The sequence below is a fragment of the Mastigoproctus giganteus genome, chromosome 4, assembly GCF_048544385.1.
Source record: "Mastigoproctus giganteus isolate SK-2022 chromosome 4, ASM4854438v1, whole genome shotgun sequence".
NCBI lineage: Eukaryota > Metazoa > Arthropoda > Arachnida > Uropygi > Thelyphonidae > Mastigoproctus > Mastigoproctus giganteus.
In genome coordinates, this window is record NC_143578.1 from 185,139,724 (window position 1) to 185,157,107 (window position 17,384).

Below are 17,384 nucleotides of genomic sequence, written 5' to 3' on the forward strand. Positions count from 1 at the left end.
CTGCCTTGAATGGGTTGAGCACGCTGAATTCTGATGGGATTCTTTCACTTGTTCAGATTACGAACCTAAGGGGGCATAAAATGAAATTGAGGAAGGACAGATGTAGAATAGATGTGCGGAAATTTGCCTTTAGCCAGTGGGTGGTTAATTGCTGGAACAAACTTCCATCTGTCGTTGTGGAAGTTGATAGGTTAAATAAATTTAAGGAGGAACTGGACAAATATTTAGAGGGGATTGTTTTGTAAATTTTTTTTTTTTTGGCTGATGCTGCATAAGCTCATACGCTTGCTTTCTTGCATCGCCACTACTACTACTACTACTGTTATGAAAATTGTCTGTTTCAAATTAATCTACTGCAGCTATCATAGTAATAATTTATTTCTGCATTTCTTCTAAATTATTGTTGACCAATAGAAAAAAAATAATAAATTTATTAATTGGATAGCAGTAGTGTCTCATGCTACTACTACTACATTTAAAACAATGTACAGTCGATATTTTATGCAGGAAAAGAGCTGGTAATGAATGCAATAAGTTTCATTTTGTATGGGTATTATTCTTTTCTCATAATTTTAATGTTTTTTTTTTTAAATCCATTTCAGGTTTTTGTTAACTTTCCTAAAGTATCAATGCAAGAATCTGCTGACTCCCATTTTGAAAATCTTGGTGAAGCTGTTGAAGTGTAAGGATAAAATTTAAGATTATTAAGGACTTCTGCATATTGGTTATTTATTTAGTTAACAAAAATTCTCATTATGTAATGTCAGTTTTTTAAAACTTTCATTGCAATTTTTATACAAAGTTGGGAAAATTAATTTCTATTATTGCACAACTTTTGAAGCAATACAGATAAAAAGAAAAAAGTACTTGTAGGCAAAAAAGTTGTCTTTAATTTGATGTAGCACTTTAATGTGTATGTCCCATCTAACTAGATACTTTTCATCTAGTGCTTAACAATTTTTTGTATGCCATTCAGGTAAAATCTTTTCACTTAGCGCTCAACCATCACTTTATGGTTTTAACTTCTTTATGAGAGTCATATCTGTTACTTCAGAGATGTTCTTTAAGCTTTGGAAACAGAAAAGTCACTTGGGACCAAATTAAGCAATAGAGAGGATGCAAAAATATTCATACCCTAACAAAGAAATTCTTGCCATTGTTGCACAGCTGCAGTGAGATCACATGTTGCTGCAAATTGATGTTGAATTCGTGTTGGAGCAAATTGATATATTTCCAAGTTGCTTGTTTTTTTTAGATTGTCCATTCTAACAGGACACTAACAGGACTTGTTAGTGTCCTGTTAGGACTATTAATTAACTTGTTTAGTATTATGATTAGTTCATTTTAGGACAAGTTGGTTCAGAGGATTGAGGAATAAATTTTGTTGAATTGCAAAGTACTGTTTAAGTCAAAAAATTCAGAATTTGAATATGGAGAAGTAAAATGTGCACAAAGAGGATAAGCATGACTTGGGGGGATATGCTTTTGATTAAGAAATACAGTGGATTCCGGTTATTTGGGCCACCGGTTAATCGGGGCAGCCGTTTATTTGGAGCAAATCTTAAAATACAGAACCCAATCGACAAAATAGCCAGGGTTTACTTCGCTTAATTGGGACAACATGCCATTTAATCTGGGTAGGAGACTGCATCACAGGAGATTACCCTACGATTGTCTTCGACTGTACCACGTGGTTTGGCCGGATTTCTAGAGGTCATAACCATAAAACAATAAAAACAATTATTTATTTATGTTTATTGGGCTTTTCTGTTAGTGCAATATATCATAAACGGATAGTAAACTCGATCTTATTGAATTTGCGATAATACCTACAGCTGGAATTCTGTGGGTTATTATGGCGAAATGAGTTTACACTTCCATGAAATCTTCAATCATATAAAAAAATTAATTTTCAGAATCTTCTCTTCATTCTTATTTTTAAAGCTTCGTAACTTGTTACTCTGTTCTCACTTGCACGTATGGTGTTACTTGCAATTTGTGTGTACCATGTTCTTTGTTATTGATTGCTTATCTTTTTACTGTTTTAAATTTTAACCCCCACCCACAAATGTGGGTGGGGATTAAAATGTGGGAAGTGTGAGATGGATTCTTAGATAAAAAGAAACATCAGGCACATTATCCAGGAATTTTTGTTGTAGTATGAAGAGAAGTACTCCTTGTGGTGGCCTAGACTTTGGAAGTCTTCGAGCTATTGCTATAAGTTCACAGTACAGATCTTCAGCATCAATATCTTTGTTTCCATTTCAAAAAGAAAAATAGAACAACATATAAAGAGGATAAATAAAAAAAAGAGTATAGAAATTTTTTTATAAGACTTCATAATTAATTATAATTCATAGCACTGTTGTGGTATTTATCTTAAAATAATAAAAGAAATTATCAGTTGCATTTTTTTAAACGGGTTAAAAAACTAATCTGAAAAAAAGAGTGCCCCTCAAAGGTCAGAATTGCGCCCCTCTGAGACATGAGACTAGGCAGTTGCCTAGGCCTCGTGATAGCACCGGCCCTGAGTACAACCCACAGGCATGAGTTTCCAGTGTAATATTGAGTCGGGTTTGGTGATATAAGCACTGGGAAAACAATAACATGAGCAAGAGTATATTATAGATCAAATGACTGTGATGTGTATAATGAATAGCTATACAGAGAAATATATTGGACCAGCAAATGAGAATGTCTTATTATAAGGGATTTTACCTTTCCAGATAATGATTAGAACTGACTGGTTGGCAACTCACTCAGTGCCAGAATATGTCTGTATTTTCCAGATGGCTGCTTTTGATTACAGACTAGGTTATATCTACCATAGGCTTCCTTGTCGCATGATAATTTATATGTATCCCATGAATTTTCTTCTCTGCTACGAGTCTCATTAGTTCATCTGACATCTATTTGGGCTTAAACCTAGAACAGTATTTCTGAGTTGGAACAAAAAGCCTAGTAGCTCCCAAGATTGCTTCCTTGAATGCTTCCTATTTAGAATTTGCTTTTGGTAGCATCATCAATTGGTCCCACTGTATAGAATTTAAAAAATCTGAGTCCACTGTAGTCACCTTTACGAAAGCAAAAACCCTTCCCCTTACCCCTAATGGTAGTTACATCTTTAAGTAAATTCCACATCAGTACACTGTGATCACTGCCGCCTAGTAGTTCCTTTATCTACAGATTCTTAACGCATGAAGAATCATTGTTTATATTCAGATCACAAGTATTTATTACTCCCTCTGGTTGCCTCTCGAACATGTTGCTTTAGAAAACAGTCATCCAATAAATTCAAAAAAGTCTTGCTAGTGTACGAGTGTCCAAGTTCCAGTCAATATCTGCAAAGTTAAAATCCTCCATTATAAGACATTCAGATTTACTGGCCCACTCTATTTCTCTGCACAATTGCTCATTATACTCATCAGATTCATTAGGCCTATAACACAGTCCAACTCTCATTTTCCTTTTCCCAGTGCTTATGTCACACCACACTGACTCAACATTGCATTGTCCACCAATGTCAATTGGATGCACTTCCTTAAATTTTGTATTTCTTAACTAATAGCATAACCTCTCCTCCCTTCCTGTCCTGTCACTGAAATTGTGACCAAGTGCTTTAAAAATGTGGTATAAGTGATGAAATGGATAGCACTGAAGATCATTTATTGCATGATAGTGACGTTGATACTAGTGAAGGTTGTCTGGGTTTTAATCACGCATCAGCAACTAGGGCTATAATGCGCCAAGACTATTAGTGAGGAGGAATGATGATTATGATAATGTTGAGGATAATGATAATCAAGTCAGTAATGAATCTGAAATTGAATAATATTAAAATAATAAGAGTAATAATCCTATACCTCTCTTTATTACCTTTTGGGTTTTATTTTTATTGAATTTTAAATTTCCATTATATTAACAATAAATTTTAAGTTTTTTTTCTTAAGTTTACAGTTCCAAAATTAGGGTTTGTTTTCCACGCCTCAGCATCTTATAAGCTGAAAAATATGGTATTTTATTTATTGAGTTGAGGCTGGAAGGTGACAAGCCCAGTGGCATAACTATGCCAATGCAGCTGCATTGCCACTGAGCTTGAAAGGGCCCCCGTGAAATTTGGAAGCCAGATTCTTCATTTTTCTAGAAGATTTGAATTTCATTAATAAGTGAGCAATTTTTTTAAATTAAATGTAACACATTCTTATCAACCTGGTGACTGACCACCTGACTACCGTTTAGACTCATGCCACGCTTATAGAAGTATTAGTAAATAAAATATGTTCGTGAAATATTCAGCAAAACCAATTTCAAATATAAATATACATCACAGTCTGATTTTATTTTAGAGTTGGTGAATATGCATTTTTTGTGTGTAGCAGAGCGGTCAATGCGTGAGTGCAGTAGCATACACTCTTCAAGTGGACTGGAGTTCAAGCCTGTGACTACTAAATATGATTAAAATTTGTATTGATTGATTGATTTATTGTAAACTCCACTGACCTGATGGTCTTGCCGGAGTATAAACAAGAACATTATTGTTGGAGAGTAATATGTTTTATTTATTATTTTTTTTTTATGAAAACCCCAAACACAAGAGGTATTAGAACCTATAGTACTTAGTACCGTGCTTGGATTGGAGGTTGAGAAGATGAAAGAAGATATTTATTGACATTAGACTTGAACTTCTGTAGACTGTAATTTTAAGGAAATACGTACAAAGGAAAGTTGTTCCAGAAAACAGCAGTTAATGGATAAACGAGGAAGACGAAAAGTTGGTTCTGCGAGTTTGAAGTTGGACAGTAATTCGATGTTGGCTAGTGGCGGCACATGTTTGGACTGTTTTGAAAGAGAGTGCGGGAATTATAGAAGCCAATTCAGAACAACAGTGCCCATGGAAATATCTGTAAAAAAGGCATGCAGCAGAAACAGTACGTCTATGAGACAGCGAGTGGAGAGACTCTGTTAGAGAGGATTCATTAATTAACCTAACTGCCCTCTTCTGAACGGAATCAAGACGCCTGAGAGAGGTTTTGGGGGCCTGTCCCAGATGTGGGAACAATATTCCATGGAAGGGCGGATTTGTGATTTGTAATGAGCTGTTTGGAAGAAAAGTAACGCTGAGAGCGAAAGAGAAAACCAAGTTTTTTAGATGCAGAGGAAGCAATATTTGTAATGTGCTTGTGCCAACAGAGATTAGAAGTCAGGGTAATCCCCAAAAGAGATATATCATTTTGCCTGCAAATCAGAGTGTCACCAAAGATAAGCATAGGAGCAGAAGAATCCTTTTTGCGAGATATAAGACAAGATTGAGTTTTAGAAGGATTAAAATCATCTAAATTGTCTTTGCCCCACTGGAGAATTACCTGAAGATCGGCATTTAAGGAATTGGTAGCAGATATTCAAGAAGTTGAAGCTGATTGAGCAGGACAAGGTTTCTCAAAATGGAAAGTGGAATGCAATGTGCTATCATCTGCAAAACTATGGATAGGATTTCCAGTCATTGGAAGAAGGTCATTAATATACAAGAGGAAAAGACTAGGGGGAAAGAACTGAACCTTGGGGGATACTAGCATTAGTGGAGAAGTTAGAAGACAGAGAGCCATCTACCATCATCCTCAATGAGCGATCAGAGAGAAAACTGGATAACCAATTACAAAAAACAGTTGTGAAACCATAAGATGGAAGCTTGTTTAGAAGACCTTTATGCCAAACACGATCGAAAGCCTTTGAGATATCAAGAGCAACTGCTTGTGTTTCACCGAACTTTTCCATTGAATTAGTCCATAAATGGGTAACATAAGCCAGAATATCACCAGTGGATCGACACTGACGGAATCCATACTGGTGATCGTTGATCAGACGGAAGGTTTCTAGGTAGTTTAAGAGTTGGCGGTTAATTGATTTCTCCATTACTTTAGAAAGAGTAGAAGTAATTGCAATGGGACGATAATTGGATGGGAGGGATTTGTCACCCTTTTTAGGAACTGGCTGGATATGAGCAAATTTCCAAGCAGAAGGAAAAACACCTTTGGAATAAGAAAGTGAAAAAGGGCGGCAAAGAATAGGAGTAAGTTCAGGAGCACAGGTTTTGAGAACAAGTGGAGAAATACCATCAGGACCTGGAGCTTTCTTAGCATCAAGATTCATCAAAATCCTTCTGATATCCTTTTGACGTTAGACCACAGGAGGCATTGAATGGAGCGTGTTGGGAATGGTGGGAAGTGTTTTACCAAGATCATTAATACATGAGCTGGAAGAAAAATGGGATGCTAGCAGGTCAGCTTTATCCTTGGCTGAAGTGACAACAGAACTATCTGGTTTGGATAGAGGTGGGAGCAGAGATGGGCAAAAGTTGCTGCCAATAGTTTTGGCAAGAGACTAAAATTCTCGGTTACCTTTAGGGTAAGAAGCAAGTTTTCTACACTTAGCCTGTTCAAAATCTAGTTTGGATTGATTAATAACTGCTTTACAATTGTTGCGAGCTTTGGTGTAGGCAGGAAATGAAACTGAAGAATTGGAAACAAGCCAATTACGATATGCAATATTCTTTTCTTGAACAACCTTTATTGGAGTACATTTATTGGAAAACCAAGGTTTAGATAAAGGACGAGATTTTAAAGTGGAGTGTGGAATAAAGGATTCCATTCCTACAAGAATAATTTCACTGACACCATCTGAGCAAATGTTGACATCCGAAGTTTTGAAACAGTAATCCGACCAAGGAAAAGAAGAAAAGAAATCTCGTAGATCATCCCATTTTGCATTCTTGTGATTCCAAACAATACGAGGTTTGGAATAGCCATGAGATAAAGGTTCCATTGGAGAAGAGAAAATTACCAAGTTGTGATCTGAGGTGACTAAAGGACTACTCACTTCAACCGTGTACTTAGAAGGGTTATTTGTGAGAAAAAGTATCAAGCATGTTGGCTGTATGGTTAGGATTGTCTGGTATTCTTGTAGGTAAATGAACAATCTGTGCAATGTCATTAGTAATTGCAAAAGCCTCAGCATCTCGACCAGCCTGGTCGGTGTGACTAGAAAACAGAAGCCAGCTGGAGTTGTGAACATTAAAATCACCAAGGAAATTACCTCATTGTTAGGAAAGTTGGACTGGAGAAAGTCAAGTTGCAAAGAGAGGAAGTCAAAGAGCTCCAAGTGATTAGTGGATTGGAAGAATGGTAGAGACAACAGATGAATTTGACACAATGAGGTAGGTAGAGAGATTTTAAGCCAGAGAACATCGAAAATAGGAGATTTGAAATTACCAAGTCTCTGACAGGGAATATCAGAACGGACGTATTCGCAAGTACCGCCTTTGAGGCGAAAGGAATCATACAGCGAATAGTTTGGGCAATTGAGATGAGCAGTAGTTGAATCAACCAATAACTGAGATTCTGTCAGAAAAAGTACATGGTGTTTGGCCGACTGCAAGTGGAAATGGACATCGTTGAGATTGGAATTGAGACCTCGTATATTTGTGAATTTAATTAGGAAGTGTTTTGGAGGTTTAGATCTTTTCACAAAAGCTTACTCTATTAGTTTGACAATTCGTGGTGTATTCAATAGTGAGAAAAAGTGTGTGTGGGGGGGGGACATGCTGTAGGAAGTAATGAAATATTTGGATATGGTGTACACATGGTAAGAATATACCCAGAACCTTGACATAATGTGGCCTTGACAATACACACTACTTGGACTCCTTCCATTCACTATCTGGCAGAGTAGAGGTAGCAAGATTATAGACTAGCTAGTCCGGAAGCCTCCTAAAGAGTTACCAATAGGTTCAGTCCAGTGTTCTAACTAGCGGCCGGTCTGCAAACGCCGTTTTAGAGCTCTACCCTCGAAATGTAAGGAAGATTGGATCTCGCCATGATGTTCATCATAACCTCAAAATTCATCAGTAATACTGCATGGTGGAAGAAATGGGGAAGAGCTGACCGAAACTTAGCTCTGGAGGCTAAACATGGGTTCCACCACTTCAAGCCTCCAATAAGCAAAGTGGTGGTATGGCACCGGTTGAAGAGAGTCATCTACCACCTAGGAAAATTTTACAATACACAAATTTGTCTAGCTGTGGCAAATGGTGTTGTTTTAGCTCCTTTCAGCTAGATTTGGCTTTCTTTTATTTATTTTTATTGTTTATCTGAAATGAAAAACTACAAGGACTAGCATGAGTTATTACTATGCTAGCAAGAGGCACATCTGAATTGAATCACAGATCCTTTGATCCTCGTGTATGGTGTTCTGAAACTGTCCAATGCATTGGGAGTGACCCTTCCTGTAATTAGTTTTTGTCCCTTAGTGTTCAGAGAGGGAATAAGCAATGACCACACAGAGTAAAGGCTTACTTCAGTCACTCCAAAGCATGAAGTTTCGTTAAGTTTATAGTTTTGAGGGTCATTTGCTATTTTCACAACAACATTCTACCCTTGTCTATTGCTTTGTTTCTATGCTGCCAGCGTGCCCTGTACTTTGTTGCTGGCCATGAATAATATATTTTATAATGCTTTTATATGTACTTGTTCTGTTTTTGTTTGTGGTGGGAAAATTTTGTTGCAAAGTTAATTGAAGGAGTAACTTGGGAAACTAAACAAATTCAGCCAATCACAGAGATTTTCATTTGCTTTAATGGCAGAGAAAGAAAGTTCCACAGCTCTTGTCAAGCTTCATGTACCATTCTATGATTCTACATTTTTAAGTTTCTTAGAACACAAAAAAATTTAGTCATTACCATTTTTTTCTAACTTGTGATAGAAAGGCTGAAGATGTAAGTAAATTTATTATTCCAGTTTTCATTCACAAATTGTGGATTCATAATTTGCAAATGTGGACCATTCACAAATTATGAGTGATCTATGGCGTCGGCGATTGTCAAACATTGTCCAGTTTTGATATTAATATATATTACTCATTACTGTAGATTTATTTACTATTTGTATTTTGTTACAAATTGACAGAACGATGAGTAATTTTATTACTCTTGTGTTAATAAATTTTTTTATTGAAAATTTGTCGAAGGATCATTTACAGATTAGAGAAAGAAAAAATATGAATTTCAAAAATTAATTTTTCTTGTATGCACCGTGTTTTTTTTTTTTTTTGCGCTCAGTGAACAGTGAATGCACACCTCTGAGTAGAAGAAGTATGCATTGATTTGCTTTGTGCACAATGCAATGCCAACTTTGTTGATATTCCGTAATAAGTGATTTTATTATTCCATGCAAGTGAATTTATTATACCAGTTTTCATAAGTTTACATGATGGACCATTCACAAATTATGAATGGTCCATAGAGTCTGTGATCATCAAAAATTGTATAGTTTCTGATACTAATATGTGTTACCCATTGCTGTAGATATTTTATTTTATTATTATTTTTACCATTTCTGCTGGGTTCAAATCCCGTTGATGACACGAGGAACTTTAGTGGGCTTTTTTCACATTTCCACTTTTTCATTTACTTCAAGACGCTGCTTAGCACATGCTTCTTGATTAGACCGGAGTTCGAGCCCGTGACCATCAGATAAGGAGGATGCGGAAAGGTCAGGGAATGACCACCGCATATCCCTGGAGCAATATGGCCTTAGTTGCTAATGCTCCTATGGTCTCAGGTGTAGATAGCAAGGTTTTTCATCCAGCAAATCAGACAAAACGATCTGAGAAACACATGCAATTAACAGACATAAGACAAACAGCACTGCAGATGAATTTAATTATTTGGGTGGCCTAAAAATAATAGTTTTTTTTTTTTTTTTTTTTTTTTTCACTATTTCTGCACAGTGGTATTGTCACTGTTGTCCCCACACCGGGTGGAAAAGACTCAGATTCGAATCTCATCAATGACACAGGGAACTTTTATGGGCTGTTTTCACTCCATGGCTGAGTTAGTCAGTCTCAGGCATAGATAGCAAGGTTCTTCCCCCTCAGAAATTGGGTTTTTTTTTTTTCATCCAGCAAAACAGGCAAATCGACGGCACTGCACATATGTAAAAGTTCTCATTTACTTCAAGACACTCTGCTTACGCAAATGACATCCTGTTAGATAAAAGCAGAAAGGCCATTGGCATCATCATTGGCCTTTCTGCCATTATGGCTCTTACAAAAAAGGAGGGCGCCTCCGTAGCCAGGTGGGCAGGAGCAGCAGTGCGTAGCACATGCTTCTTGATTAGACCGGGGTTCGAGCCTGTGACCACCAAATACGGAGGATGCGGAAAGGTCAGGGAATGACCACCACATATCCCCGGAGCAATATGGCCTTAGTTGCTACGCTCCTAAAAACCAAATAACAAACAAACAAACAAAAAAGGAACGTGCTCTTTTAGTTTCTACCATTATTACTATTATTTTACCAGAATTATAGTAATGCTTATGCAGCACTACATGAATACTAGAAACTTAAAGGTTTGCGTAAAGGACCTTTGACTTCAGTGGGGCTTCAAAAACTAATAAAGAAATTTGAAGCGACCGACCAGGGTGTAATTCTAGGCAGAGGATGACCACATATCGGAACAGAGGTAGTGGATGAAGTGGCAGTTGCAGTGGTCAGAATGCGAAACACTACCAGTCAGTAGTGCCAGAGGTGTGTCAAGAGACCTGAACCTTCCTTGGTCTACTGTACGTAAAGTGCTTCGAATAATTTTACTCTGGTTCCCATACAAGATTCATGTAGTGCAAGAACTAAAGTCTTGTGATCAGCAAGAATAGACTTTGAATAGACTTTGCTCTATGATTTCTGGCTCATATGGAACTTGACGAAAAATGGGCTCGAATGATCTTGAAGTCTGATGAGGCACATTTCACTCTTCGTGGGGCTGTAAATGCACAAAACTGCCAAATATGGGGAACTTGTGCATACTTTACAGTATGGTATGGATTCACAGCAGAGTTTATAATCCGACCATTTTTCTTTGAAGAGTCTACACCTAACGCGCCCCCCCCCCCGTAAGATGTACAGTAACTAGCGCACGGTACTGCGTTCTTCTAAGATTTCCGCTCTGCAAGAAAGGCAATGCTTGGTGACCGTAGTGTTCATCTAAGATGGTGCCCCTCCCCACGTTGATTGATAAGTGAAGGAACTGCTCTGTTCAACATTCAGAAATCATTTTTAAAGACTTACCGCAGTTCTGGCCTGCCCAATCAACAGGTCTCAAGCCCTGTGATTTCTGGCTATGGGGATACCTGAAAGACAGTTTACCGTGGCAGCTTACAAACAATTACAAACTCGTCAATTTGAAAGCAAGCATTAAACAGCATGTAGCCAACATCCCCAATGAGATGCTACACGAAACTGTCACATGCGGTCCTCTGTTTTCAGAATGTCATCTCAAGTGAAGGAAAGAACATAGAACAATATCTGTTGATTTCTAAGTTCTGATATTAAAATATAATCCTAAGTTAAGTATTCCGTCTCATGTTTACGCCACCAATTTCTCCCCTGGTGGCGAAAAATTGAACTAATTTTTTTTTTTTTCTCCTATAAATCGCTTCTCTATACCCTAAATGACATACCCACTGATTTTCACAGTGCTATCTGTAACCGTTTTGACACTAGGGTCTCCTAAATATAGAAACTTATTTTATAACCACCCGGTATTTTTATTTTTACTATTCTTTGCATTTTGTTGCAATTTGACAGAATGATTTATAATTTTATTATTCTGATGTCAGTAATTTTTTTTATTGAAAATTTGTTGCTGGATCATTTATGGATTAGAGAAGAATATTATAAATATGAATTTGCACTAATCACACCGAACTATTCAACTTCCTTTCTTTGAAACTTTCATAATCAATGGCTCAAAGATGCTAAATATAAGAACTGACTCTGCAAATTAGATGGTGATTATTTAAAATGGTTTTGTAAATGTTGTAAATGCACACTGACAGCCAAATGAAGTGATATTGAAATTACATAATAATCTTTTTGGTTTCTTTGATCCATTGAAAGAGAAGGTCCATTTCTATGAAATTCAAAGGACGAGTTAAGAAAACATGCTGCAGATTTAGAAATCATACTTTCAGATGCTAAAATCATTGAGGGCAACAAATTGGTCAAGTCTGTGAAGGTGGCAGATATTGATGGCCACATGCTAGTGGAGGAAATGGAAGCACTGAAACCAATTCTTCCAGAATCGTGCTTCAAAAATCCTTTATATATTTTAAAATTTCTCTCAACTAATCAAAGAGCCACTGGATATCCAATTTTATTCATATTGCTAAGAATATTTTTAATGATTCCAGTGACTGCAATGCCAGGGGAAAGAAGCCTTTCCCGATTAAAGTTAATCAAAACATATCTGAGATCGATGACACTTCAAGAGAGACTCGCAGCTTCTTGCAATTTTGTCCATTGAAAGAGAAGGAACGAGGAATTTAAATTTTGAGCAAGTTTTGAGAGATTTTGCCGACAAAAGGGCAAAAAAAAATATTCTTTGATTAGTTTTGTTTATATTATCAAAATGTCTGATCAATTGCTAATAAATTGTAATATAAAAATAATAAAGAAGTATTAATAGTTTTAGTTTTTCATTATTTCAAAATATTGAGGGGTTAATATTGAATTTTTCAAGGGGCCCCGCCAGCATGCTCCAATTGGGCCCCGCATTTGCTAAGACCGGCACTGCACCTCTGCCAGCTGCCACTGTTAATCTATTAGTCTGTGAATTCCTCCCCACCCAAGCTAGCAGTTTTCCAACCCACCTAACACTGCCTTGATAGCATCAGCAAATATTCAGGCACCCTTTCTATTTAAGTGTATCCCATATCTGTAGAAACAATCTCTCCTGTTAACAAGCACAGACATTCTGTGAAAAATTCTGCCCCATGAGTCTTGCTCAACCTCTCTAGGGCTGAATTGATTGACAAGGTCCTCATCGTATGCTCCCTCCTATCATGTCTAGGCAGAATCGCAGACACTTTCAAATTTAACCCTAACTTGCCACTTCTTTTCAACATTCACCTGTACTTGTTGAGTAAGTCCACAGCTCTCCTACTCTTAATGTCATTAGTGACAACGTGTACAACAATATCACCCTTTCTGCCCTTAAAAGATGATATCTGCTGTACAATGTTATCACCTTTTGCCCCTGGCAGACATACCCTGGTCCTATTCCATCTATTCTTTTTGCACAATATATTTCTCATCTCCCTGACAATAGAGAGTCACCGACAATAACTAGCTCCTGTGGGACCAGTGCATTCTGCCCTGAAGGTTGCTGGTGTGTTGCCTGATGATCAAATGCAAGCTCTGGCATTGATGTGGGCAGCTGACAGCTTGATGGATCCCCCCCCCCAATTTATGTCCTTCGAGGGCATCTACCCTGTTCTTCAAGCTCTCATAAAGGCCCATAACAACACTGGGTTGGCACCTAACTTCTTCACACTGCTTACATCGAGCACACACAAAGACATCTCCATTGGCAACATCATGTCCCATCCCAGAAAGATCTGCAAACATTTCATAAGTTGCACATTTCTTTATGCTGTGATGCATTGGAGAATTGCCCCCTTGGTTTTCCCCTGAGCCACAGCACTCCCGCTACTTTGTGCACATTGCTTTGTTGCTCTAGTCTGGGGCATGATTTCCATTTAAATACGATTTAATTAATTAACAATGAAAATTAATAAGGTTAATAAATTTAATTGATTAATTTACTATACTATACTTGACTATACAATACTATACTAAGCTAATGCAGTAATACATATTCTGCTATATAGTTTTACATTATACCTTAGCTATCAAATTCGAGATATACATTATACCATAACAATCATAATGCTAAATTAGTTATATCCTTAGCTAAATACAAGCCGACCGGGCTAGCCGAGTGGGTAAAGTACCTGCCCGGCAACCCATAGGTCGCGGGTTCGATTCCCGCCTCGGGCTTGGATCAAAGTACTGCAAAAACCTTGGGAGGTGCAATATGGCCACAGAAGCCGATGCGCCAACAACTACCAAATCAAAAAATCAAATCAAGCTAAATACAAAAGATATATGCCCAAAAAGTGATTAAAACCTTCAAAATACTTATTTTTTACAATTAAAACCCTACTATTCTTCTGCGCTACTGATTATGCTACAATATTCCAGCCAAAATACCAATACGATAGCAGTAAGAGTAGAGTTGTATCTTACAAAGTCACTAGCTAAATTTAAAAAAAATACACTAATGAATGCTACTAAGCCTATTTAATCTATTTGTAAAACACAAATTAATACGTTAAGTAATCAAAAAATGCAACAGATATATGCCCAAAAGGTGATTAAACTCTTCAAAATACTTATTTATTTCTATTTAAACCTTGCTATGCTTCAGAGCTACTGGTTACGCTATAATATTCCTGCCAAAATCACTGCTACGATAGCGGTAGGAGTATCGAGTTTCTAACTTACAAAATCACCAGCTAAATTCAAAAAAATAAGCCAACGAACACTACTAAGCCTATTCAGTATATTTGTAAAACACAAAATTAATATGCTAACTAATCAAAAATACAATAAAATTTCAATGAAAACTTATCAGCTTGCAGCAGCTACAGAAGTCTACATCTTCACCAAGCAGTGTGAATATGCCAAGTTGCTGCGGTTACCTTCATACCAAATAAATTTTTATATTATCTTATCTTTGAGTGTAGCATATGCAAAAGTATACTGAGTTTGATATCAATTAGAATTGAATAATCAATTTTTTAAAAGTTGCATAATCCAGTAACTTCATTATTAACACTGGCATGCCACGAAATCTCGGTATGGTTATTATAAGCAGTTATAGCAAAGAGTAGCATGGTGTCATATGGCGGATGGATGGATGAATTTTATGTATTGCCATAGTTATATACATGATCAACTGTAACTGTAAAATTGTAGTATTCTTGATAATTGTTTTAACGTTTTACTTGTTTTCTTATGAGTATATGTTGTTTTATAATTTTTTATAACCCTATTGACTTCATAATTTTTATATACAGTTAAAAACAGTGTTCTGTTTTTAACTACTCGTATGTATAAATATTGAAAACAGAATTCAGTATTTTTTTTATTCTGAAGGCCAGTTGTATTAGAAAACTGTTTGATGGTAAATAAATTTCAAAAATGGTTAGTAAACATTAGAATGAAAAAAATGGAAGGATTCAGACTTCTCAAAGGCATCAAGTAATTACTCTTGCTTTGATGCCACACTCAAATGCCATGAATAGACTATTAAGTCTCACAGTAGAAGAATGGAGTGTTAATTTACACCAGACAATTCCTCTTTATTGCTGTCAGCTGTGGTAGCCATTAACTAAAATTGAAAATTATAATATCCACAGCTTTCAACCTATGGTTATTTGACGAGAATGGCAAGACAAGTATTTCATTATCATTTCATTTTATCATTTTCAAATTTTTCCTGGTTATTTATTCTCATCACTTGAACATTATCATTTTGGTATAATATTTTTTGTTTCTTAGACAAATGCCTTTAAAATATACAGATTAATAATTATTAAACTAATTTCCCAAGCCTTAAAATGTTTCATTATTTTACTACCAGTATGTGCATTTGGGCATGTTGTTTTGTTGAATGTATGTAAGTGTGTTTTATTGATAATGAATGTCCTTGGAAAAGATGAAACTAATGATGAAATATTCTATTACCTATAAAACACATTTAAACCTATTTAATGTTTAAATAGTTTTTATTGTTGTTGTTGTTGTTATGGGAGTTTCTGGTGCAAGGGCTACTTAGCCTACCAAAGGTAGTGAAGTTATATGTGGGTTTTTATTGCTTACAATGTATTTATTTTTCTTAAATATATGAAAATTTAGTTTTCACATATTTCATTCTTTATCTTAATAATTATAAACAGTATTAAAACTTCAACTAATATATCTTACGGCAGGTATTCAAATCAAATGGCAGCATCAGTTCCATTCCAAATCTCAGGTAAGTTGCATAAAATGTGTTCTGTAGGGCAACGTGGATTGAAATTAAACTATCTGGAAGTAGACTGGTGAATGCCTTGCTTCACTTAGAGATATTGAATTTTATAATGGCTTATGAAGAATACCAAATATTTACAGTCTTAAGATTCAGAATTTATAATGAGATTATAATTAAGATGTTCCTGTTTTGATGCATTTGGGTGTGTTACTTTGTTTTACCTTGCATGTAGGTTCTTGGTAGGATTTGCATGAGTTTATGCATTACATGTTCAGGTGTAGGGAAAATTGTTTTTGACTATTGCAGGAAGCACATACACACAGACAAAATTGCATGAAACATGCAGTTTCAAAAGTTTTGTTAAAACATCATGTGTAACACTTTCTGTACACATTGATTTTTGCTAATTACATCAGGGCCAGAACTCTTGCCTCTTGGCATGATCGTTAAGCTTTGTACTCTGGCCACAGATCATGTTGCCTAAATGGCCAGGTTACTTATGTCGGAGAGGGGACATAATACAAGTAATCTGCATCCAAGGAAACACGGTCAGTACCAGAATACATCTGTGCATATACAAAGAGTGTGCTAAGTCTGATTTCGGTAGTAAAATAGCATTGTACATGATCCATGTTTAATGTTTAACCTCCTGTGTTATAGTTTTTATGTAGTTATCAGAATTCTATTTCTTCAGGCTACTGGGAAAAGTATCAATAGATGAAGACGTACATCTAGTTGCCTTCAGATATTCAAGACTATATATGCTTCATTTGTCTTTATAAGCCATTGTGGAATATAAAGACTATAATAAGCCATTATCTCTATGTGGAGCAGTATTCACCTGTCTGGTTCTACATTGTTTAAAGTGAATTACATAAATTACTTTTGTTATTTACTTATATAATTCAAAAAAACTTATATAACAAGGAAAGGGAAAAAAAAAAAAAAAAAAAATTAGAGAAAGGATAACAAAATGTATGATTTTTTCCCCTTCACTTGGATATGGCCTTAGTTGCTAATGCTAATAAAAACCAAATAACAAATAACAAACAAACCCCTTCACTTGGAGGAATATATATTCATCTAGGCCCTTGTGTGCTCTGCATAGTGCTTAGCATGCACTATGCAAATCAACAATTTGCATAGTGCAGATTTTTGTAGAAAGCATGCTCAGATAAGTTACCCATCCTTAGTGGCACCCACAGTCAGAACTAAAATGGTTATGCCTTGGGTTACAGTTGACAAATTTTTTTTTTTTTTTTTTCCATTTCTGAAAAAGAGATTTTTTTTTTTTTTTTTTTTTTATTTCACATTTGCTAAAAAAAAAAATTGAATGGCAAATGCCTAAAAAACATTCAATTTTTTTTAGTCAGATTGTTACGGTATTATAAGACTACTATAATTTCACTATTGTTTCACATTTGCATATGCATAAAGCTCCTGTTGTAAAATCTATTC

General features: G+C 36.0%; 1 protein-coding gene across 2 annotated transcripts in view; it reads left to right on the plus strand.

Annotated features, from left to right (window-relative positions):
* Positions 1-17,384, plus strand: part of LOC150087253 (oxysterol-binding protein-related protein 11-like) — a 359,580-nt gene that overhangs the window by 149,357 nt on the left and 192,839 nt on the right. For both annotated transcript variants that reach the window (XM_090371101.1, XM_090371102.1), the window contains 2 exons: positions 603-682; positions 15,886-15,929. In XM_090371101.1, coding sequence (XP_090227227.1) covers positions 603-682; positions 15,886-15,929 — 124 coding nt within the window. The remainder of the gene's footprint in view (positions 1-602; positions 683-15,885; positions 15,930-17,384) is intronic.